This window comes from Priapulus caudatus, unplaced genomic scaffold (assembly GCF_000485595.1).
Source record: "Priapulus caudatus unplaced genomic scaffold, Priapulus_caudatus-5.0.1 Scaffold282, whole genome shotgun sequence".
NCBI classification, from domain to species: domain Eukaryota; kingdom Metazoa; phylum Priapulida; class Priapulimorpha; order Priapulimorphida; family Priapulidae; genus Priapulus; species Priapulus caudatus.
This window is the reverse complement of record NW_014577343.1, coordinates 126,040-135,471: the sequence shown is the minus strand read 5'-3', so window position 1 is coordinate 135,471 and position 9,432 is coordinate 126,040. Positions and strand designations below refer to the sequence as shown.

The window sequence follows — 9,432 nt, the reverse complement described above, 5'->3', positions numbered from 1 at the left end:
GTGTGTGTGTGTGTGTGTGTGTGTGTGTGTGTGTGTGTGTGTGTGTGTGTGTGTGTGTGTGTGTGTGTGTGTGTGTGTGTGTGTATGAGTGAGGTGATGTGAGTGTATGGCGGAGTGTAGGTGAGGTGGGGTGCGTGTGTTCAACTTTCATGTCTGCCAGGGAAAACTCAACCCTATCTTTGCCTGATTCCTTAGATGTTTACATTACTCAACCTTTTTATTTGCTCTTGCCATGAAATCAACTAACCAACCCTACGGAGCATTGTTTTTCTCTGCCCTATATGCAACAATTAAACATTAGCTTTATCATTCAAGATGTATGATCCACACAGTAAATGACCAGTGTGGGTGTGTGTGAACGCGTGTGCGTGTATGATGATGATGGAGACTTACCCAAATGCCTGTTTGTGCGTACGAACGTAGGTACGTACGATATTGTGCGTACAAACTGAAGTTGAATCCGGCCCCAGTAGACATTCCCTTAGATGACTTAGACATGGAGTAAACATGCAGAGTTCTGCATTAATTTCTACCCATGTAATCCCACCATTTCGCAGAAAGTCTTCCGTAACACAGCACCTATCGACTTGTGTTGCTATTTCCAGATATTAAAACAACAGTAACAAGATGCCAAAAACTAGGTAATATGAGAGACATACAAAAAGCAGGTGAGAGATTTCATGCCTTGTGTTTAGGGATTCATTCTCATTCCTGGCTAATACTCTGTTACACAAGCATGTAAAACACGTACATATAAGCCAGGTATAGGGAAAAAACCATTATCATGGTGGTTAAGGATATATATATATATACCACTCATTGTAAGATTAAGAAGCAAGAAAACTGGACTGAAACCATGTTTTTTAGAAGGAACAATCATTAGAAAAACAGTGATTGTAAATGCGAGTGGACACAGATATATACTGATACTTTATTGCAACTCAATACATTTCAGTTTGTAAATCGTGGCTAATTAATGCTTAAAAAGAAGACAAATTTCTTGATATCCCAGAGCAAGAATTAAAACAAGTCAGCTAATTGCAAGACTATCATTGTAGTTAGCTAGGTGACCGGATTGTACCAGTTACCATACAGTCAGATCGTTCTTGGGCTTCTATGACACTAGAGCACGTCACACTCAAATGTTATAATATTATGTGGAAACCTACCGGACTTACTGGTGTCTGATATTGGGCATATGCAGACTGAGGTAGAGAATAGATGCTTGGCTGAGTTATTGGATAGGTAGCAGCCTGCTGCAAAGAAAGCAAAAGAATCCAATGAAAAGCAATGAAATGTGGTTGCAACTGACAAAACAAATGCAAATAACTCCCTGATTGCATGCAATTCGGGGTGTTGGCCACACTGGCAGATTGCTCATAGTGAGTCCAAAAAGGAACATACACAGAAAACTAAACAATAACAACAGCACTGTGAACTGCACTATCTCACGCAGGCGTTGCAGTCGCACGCACCAATTTACACTACCAACACAAAAATGTACTTGCTAAATGCTATGACACCCAACAATGCGCCACCCAAAAAAGCTTGACTATCCATTCAACTTCAATAAAAACTAGAAACGAGCAGTTGTCGCCAACTACATGTATCCCCCGTGATCTAGTATGAATGGAATATCTCTGTAAGGACGTAGAAGGCAGGTAAAGTTAAATAAGTCACAAAGACAAAGGTTTGTTACTGTTAGACAACTGGTCTAGCTCCCTCAGATGTGCAAGTATATGAAATCTGGTTACCCTAGGAGGCCGAAGAAGAAATGTAAGTCGACGGTCAAGGTCAAACTAAGGTCAAGGGCAGTGGTGGTTTTGGTATGCGACAGACTTTCTCCCCAAGATGTGTAAGCATACCAAGTTTGGTCGCGCTAGGTCAATTAGGGGCCGAGTTACAGAGCGAAAGGGAAATATGATCAAGGTCAAGGTATTAAAGGTGAAATGAAGGTCGCAGTGACCTGGTATTGGTACTGTGCACACCTTCTCCCCAAGATGCCAAGGTGCGTTATGGTAAAGCAAAGACGCCAATCGGTTTTGGTGTGGGCGGAGTCATCGTTGCCATGGTAACAACATTTTTTGTCGAAATATTCTAGAACCTGTAACTTCTGCTCTTTTTACCCGATTGTCATGAAATTTGGCACACAGGGCCGTTATAACATGTCCTATATATATATATATATATATATATATATTTCATGACAATCATAAATGTAAATATAAATAAAAAATTTAATACAAATATTAAATTTAAATTTCATTTTAAAATTTTAAAATTTTAATTTTAATACAAATATAAATTTGACAATCGGGTAAAAACTGCAGAAGTTACAGGTTCTAGAATATTTCGACAAAAAATGTTGTTACCATGGCAACGATGACTCCGCCCACACCAAAACCGATTGGCGTCTTCGCTTTACGATAACGCACCTTCATGCGAAATTTGAAGATGATCCGAGAAGAACTGCAGCCGGTAGAGCGTTCACAAGGAAATCTCAGCGGCGGCGGCGGCGGCGCGACGAGGCCAAACCCATAGTATCCCCACGAATTTCGTTCGGGGGATACAATAATTGATGTTAGCTGATTAGATTTTTCACTTCATCAACCAGGTCCAGAACCATTTCTTAGTTCCAAACAGCTGCTCTAATTTTTCCAGCCCTATATTCGACAAGGAAGCTTCAACAAGTCAGAACAGGAACAGAATGGTGTTAACTATGAAGGTCATTTGCAGTCAGCTCGAGCATCAAAACCCCCACTGCTAGATGTAACACTCTACATTCAGGATAACATAAATTCAGATATCAGAGCTTTTTGTTGTAAAATTAAAGTTATGTTAGGCAAGTATATTCATCACTATATAATACAGTACTGGGGCCCGTTGTCAGAAACATCGTAAAGTTAATGCTAAAGTTAATGCTACGATAACACTTACGACTAATGCTAATGTTGCGAGACTAGCGTTGACAGAAACACATCGCAGCTATTAGAAAACTTACGATAACAGGAACTTCATCACAAGGCTGCCGATTGGATGAGAATCAATCACAAAATTCAAATTCATACACATTTATTGTACATCACAGTAATTTATGCATATTATGATGGCTATAACCACATATAAATAATATTTGATGAAAAACGACGTGGTCATGAATTAATTCTGCACAACAAGACAAATTCTCACACTGTAACGCGAGACGCGAGAATCGTGGCAAGCGTGGAAAACCTTTAGAACAAGAGAACAAATGCCATACGCCATTTGTAAATGTATTGTTTTGTTTTATTAGCGGTATAGATAATTAATGATTTTGACGTGTTTTTCAAGAAAAACACACATTTTATTCATTATTATAAAATATAATATCACTATAATTGTAATTCTTAGTCTAAATGTGTTATTTTCATCTTAATATTAAAGTTACGAGAGGGTCTGGGCTCTCGTAATGTTATGAGGATATTTGCGAGGATTTTTCGTTCTCGCAACATTACGATGTTTCTGTCAACGGTTTACGAGTAGAAGTTAATGGTAAGACTAATGTTGCGACTAATTTTCTTTCTGACAACGGCCCCCTGAACGCTAAGTCAAAATACACCGCACTGTCACACACTTTTAATTATTTCAATATTCATAACATTAACTTAACATTGGTTCCGTGAGTGATTGGCTAATATTTTTAATAAAATATGATCATATAGACCCATCTATGATGCATAGTAATTTTACTGACGGTACTTCATTGTTTTTTTCAACAAACATCACCAATGATTAGTGAAGGAAACAATTAATAAAAACATCGAAAAAGCCATGCACTCATACATATTTTCATAAATACAATGTGTAACTAAGGGCAATTATACGGAATTCATTAGCATTCGCCTCTGGCCTTGAAACGCTAGCATAGACAGAACATGAAACCATGCATTCAGTACATTACACTTGGTAAAGTACCTGAAGCGAAAAAATTGGTCAATTATTACTATTTTACTACACCACAACCAACACTACATCTATGACTGGAATAGGGACAAGGAACACTGCCACTAATATACCCATGCTGAAACCAGTTCGCACTCACAAAATAGCTCATGCAGCTACGTCAATTATTGCAGAATACTGTAATGCAAGCAAACCTACACGTTAGTAATAACATTGCACTGAACTAGAAACTGGGGCATTGCAAGAGGCTGTGTATTTACGTGGGAGCACACGCGTGGAAATTCATGGTGATGTTTTCTCATTGCGAGCTACGTAAGATTCAACAATATCCAAATGCAACGTGCGACTAAAAATAACCCACCCTCTTTACATGCTAGCTGGCACACTTGGAAAACCGCTGCAGTGTTGTAAACGTATACTCACGATTTCCAGTTAACACACATACATGCAACCACGAAAGCAGACGCGTTACCATAGCAGAGAAACACCACATTAAAAACATCTACTTACTACCACACGTTTTGTATGTTATAGCATAATTTGCTGATCTGAACACGCATTTTAAAAGTCAAAGGCAATATTTTGCTTGCACAAACTGATACATATAGCCTAGCTGACAAAGATATACATTAGGTTTCTAGATATGTAAAGTAGAATTGTAGATTTAAATGTAGTAACAAAACTTAATATTTGTCTTCTCTTTAGCATTTTCTTAATTTTAAATAGGCTCCAAAATCTAATAATAATTTCTGCCCAGAACTGTCTACGCTAGTGTACATGTGTGTCTATGCACTTATAAATAGATATTGCTCCTATGCTTGTTTTACGATGTAGCATTGAGTACTGTTTGTCATACAGGCTGCTGTGACGCTGTCATTGGTACGCTCATAGTACATACCTTTACACGTTATCTACTAACTATTTCATTGGAAATTCCATTATATGAGACATGTCCACAATCACTTACTACCTAATGGTCACAAGAGAAATGTTACCAATTGAAGTCGCTATATATAGAGAATTTAGGCCAGAGAAAACTCACTTGTGGTGACAAATTGCGACATTATTGGCAAGCAGCAGCTTGCACACTAGTATATATATAATGTATTAGTAAGTTTTTCTCACTTTCCAAACATTTATAATTGGAAGATAGACATCACATATGATTTGCATTAGAGTATTATGTCAGACTTATGTAGGCAGTATAGTCATAGGTGTAACGTGGCTATTATACTATCGTGATCGTAATAGTGGTATGCGTCAGGTGAAGTCACATCCAGTGCTAAACGTCTGTACTGTACAACACATAAAGAACGCAAGACTGAGATGTAAGTATTTAAAGCAAGTAAATATTTAATGAACTTAACTTAAACGTATAATCCCACAAACGGGGCAGAAACGCGTACATATATGCTTGCGCGGTTTCTGAACATAACTTACGATTGCAATAGACGGTATGCGGTCGCAGAAACGGTGTACAAACTGACTTGAGCAGATAAATAGAGAGATTGCCGGAAAGCTCCCCGCACAGCCGTGCGAGCCGTTTTATATGCGTTCTCCGCATTACTGCGGCTTCCTACTTTTTCTGAAGGGGGGGGGGGATAATGTAATACAGAGAAATTAGTTCATAAGTAATTATGAAAGTCAGGGATGAAGCTAGTGCTATAAATATGTGTTATAATGGAGATAGCTGGAGTCTTTGTTTAAACGCTGACCACTGCCTGGACAGTCCCATTATGTGACAGCCATGCAGTTAGCGCGCAGGATAAGGTCTATTGGCCAGGAGAAAGACAATAGAGGACGCGTATATAAAAACGGCCCGCACGGCTGTGCGGGGAGCTTTCCGGCAATCTCTCTATTTATCCGCTCAAGACACTTTGTACACCGTCTCTGCGACCGCATACCGTCTATTGCAATCGTAAGTTATGTTCAGAACCCGCGCAAGTATATGTACGCGTTTCTGCCCCGTTTGTGGGATTATACATTAGTTAAGTTCTGTTCATTAAATATGTACTTGCTTTAAATACGTACATCTCAGTCTTGCGTTCTTTATGTGTTGTACAGTACAGACGTTTAGCACCGGGTGTGACTTCACCTGACGCATACCACTATTATGATCACGATAGTATAATAGCCACGTTACATAGATGACACCTTCCCCCAATATTCTACACACGTGGAAATAGCTTAGGTGACGACAACTGTTTTACACAAAGTTTCACAATTCTTTCATGGACTACTAACCTCTAGTTAATAGGGTGAAGCTGTATTATAGCTATGCACGCAAGCACGTTTATATTTTTCAACTGCAGGGAATCCCCACTGCACACATGTGCGATCACAGATATACACAAGCTGAGCCAGGGGCAGCTCAGTGGAAACCTGCATATCTGCAGCTCTAGCTACCCTGACAGAACATTTTCTACTATGGGCAGAAAAGAACAACACAAACACTGACATATAAAGATAATTTATGTTTTCGTGTAGAAGTCGACACTCAACAATTAAAACACATGTGGTTACCATTACGTGCCGTGCTGATCGTACATTCATGTGCATCCAGTTGGCCAGGTTTGCAATGCGTGCAGATAAAAACAAATGCTATGCTATGGCTGCATCTTTTCAATACACTGGCGGTGTTATTTTCGTCTGAGCCATGACTACCACCCCCTTGGAAGGTCGATTCTTCACCCCATATTTAAGGAAATTATATTTGCAGAAGAAGCACGGCCGCATAGAGTTGGGGGAGGAATACAGTATGTACCGCACTAATAGCCTGGAATATCATTGGTGTGCAGCATTTTATACAGATTCATATGAACGGAGCGTAGCCTGCACACATACCAACAAGGAAAAACAGTGCTGCTAAGATACAGGGCACCGAGTAGCAACACACACCACAAGATGCAATTTGTGATAATATATATTTAAAAGAATTTTAACAGTTAATACATGTTAAAACTAGTGATGGGAATCGGCTGGAATTTCATAAACGATTATCGGTTTCCCTTAACCGATCGATAATCGATTATAATCAGATAATCGGTTAATAATAGCATAGATTTAATTTAATCTTACTTTGTATATATACAATTATACATATAGCATTCAATATTATCATGTTTTATGATCATGTATTAACTCTGTGAAGGTTGCTGTATATCTATCAACAATGTCTGTTCCTATACAGTATTTAATCAATTTATAAAGAAATGGTTTAAATGTCTTTATTAAAACATTAAAAGTTTTAAACAAACATGATCAAGACTTGTTCTTTATTATAGTATAAGTAAGTTGTTTGTGTTCTAATAGTGTAGGCTGTGTAGCCGAGTTAATGTCCTGCCAATGGAATATCCTCTCCAACACAATGTAACAAACAATACGGAGAGTAGAATCTCATCTACGGATAACATCTGTGGGACAGTGTCAAACCAAAACAAAGACACTGTCCAATTTGTCCATGTCTCTAAGTACACTAGTACAGCTCTGTAATCAGACAGAACCTATGTTAACAGTAACATTAGCATTAACCTTAAGTTTCTGACAACGGGCCCCTGCAGGACTTGTGCTCTACTTGTCATATCAATTCCCACATCGTGAGTACAGTTCCTTGTTTGTTTGTTTTGGTATTTCCGATAATCGATTATTTGTTTTCATAATCGATTATCGAATTTAAGACTATAATCGATCATCGGGACATCACTAGTTAAAACTGCATACTTAACGCACCGCCATCTACGTAAAAACTGATTGCAGAAAGACATACAGAACAGGTCACCCCTACAAATTATGCAGTGGCACTAGATGGAGATTTCACGAATGGTGACGTCATACAACCACACGACTTATAGACACAGATAGCACCTAGGGCCACTACAATAGGACGATCAACGCACACCCCCACTTTCTGCGTACTTAAGACTGCAGAGTGAGACAGGTAACCTAGACTTACCTGTGGTTGGGGCAGTCCCGAGTATCCTGTGCCGGCATCTGGGGAGTATATGGTGAGGCCAGTAGAGTAGCTAGGAACTGCAGGGTCGTACATGATTGCACCATTGCCCATTGGCTGTGGTGAATCTGCAAATTCAGTTCACTATCATTAACCATCACACAACACACCTCAACCAACGTATTATGAAGCTGCAGATCGAGATCCCTCACCCTGAGCACCCTGCACATAGCAGTACATCTATTGGCAACAGATGGACTCAACTAATGCTAACTAACAAAAGCCTATACATACGGCCATGCGTAGGGTCCCAATACACCCGCAACTTTCAAGCACGTATTCTGCCCCAGGGCTTAATTGTACCCAGTGTCACCGAAAGGCTGCGGACTACCGCACCTAATGCTGGGTCAACGACCACCAAAGCAGGCAATGTTTGGCTAATGCGTGACAGACTTTCACCTGAACTTGAATTATTGCTGCTGGTGCTAAACTTAACAACTCACAACATCTCAACTACCTCAAACTGTTAAACGTAAAATACTCCTGATATGACTTTGCAGCTAGGAAGGTTCCCCAACTGTGTACACCATAAACTGTTCGTTCGCTAACACTTAACTAGGTCAAAATTAACTGTAGCTCACACTACTAAATGTCACGATTACTCTGCTGGTCAGTTGGCAAGTTTTTAGAATGAGGATTATTGGTTACTGACATTACATAGCACGTATATTATTATATGAGATTCAAGTGATTATTATATAAAATTGAATACAGAATATCAATGCATATACTCACAATAAACCTTTGAGCAGAACGGCTGAAACACAAGTGGAATTTTTTTTTTGTAAATCCATCCACTTACTACAAAGCACGAAAAAGTTTACTTTTACAACTACTGTATTGATTTTGTATCGACAACAAAGTTTAATACTATATTAATTAATACAATTCATAATATCATTACTAATACACACATATCGCGTTTAGAACTTTACAAGCCCCATTGTGGAACCGACCGTGACATTGTGCTGGATCACTGAAGCTGATCCACTTTCAGTTACTTGTCAATGATGTCTATACATTTACTTCCTGGTCAATATTAACCACTTACAATATATGAGCAGTTTATTCTTTCATGAATCTACCTATATTACATGTCGTTAAAAATATCACTACCTGCTTTCGGATGGCAGGGCCGATGTTTAATTTTCTTTCTTTGAACACCATGCCTTCTGTCTGTGAAGCAAAGATTAACATAAGTTATTGACACAAAATTTGGATCAACTTGAAAATTATGAGATAAGTGCTAAAACCTCTTTCAACATGAAATTTTTGCATTTGACCTGGAAATCTAAGATGATCGACCTAGGTTTTCATAACCCTATCACCGGGTATTGGATACTAGTTCACCAGGTATAACCGATAAACTTAAATAGTATTCTACGAAGTTTAAAGCGTGAAGTATACTCAGGGCGTCAAGTGACAAATGACGCTAAAAATAGAAAAAATAGGAATTTCAGATGTGAAAAAGTAATAGAAAG

At 38.7% G+C, this 9,432-nt stretch overlaps 1 protein-coding gene across 3 annotated transcripts in view; it reads right to left on the bottom strand.

The window, feature by feature from the left end:
- Positions 1-9,432, bottom strand: part of LOC106808506 (protein boule-like) — a 27,836-nt gene that overhangs the window by 6,873 nt on the left and 11,531 nt on the right. The window contains exons 5-8 of one of the 3 annotated variants that reach the window (XM_014811255.1): positions 9,068-9,127; positions 8,687-8,708; positions 7,895-8,019; positions 1,170-1,256 (exon numbers count right to left, since the gene is read on the bottom strand). In XM_014811255.1, the coding sequence (XP_014666741.1) occupies positions 1,170-1,256; positions 7,895-8,019; positions 8,687-8,708; positions 9,068-9,127 (294 nt within the window). The remainder of the gene's footprint in view (positions 1-1,169; positions 1,257-7,894; positions 8,020-8,686; positions 8,709-9,067; positions 9,128-9,432) is intronic. The other 2 variants (XM_014811257.1, XM_014811256.1) reach the window with 2 other exon arrangements.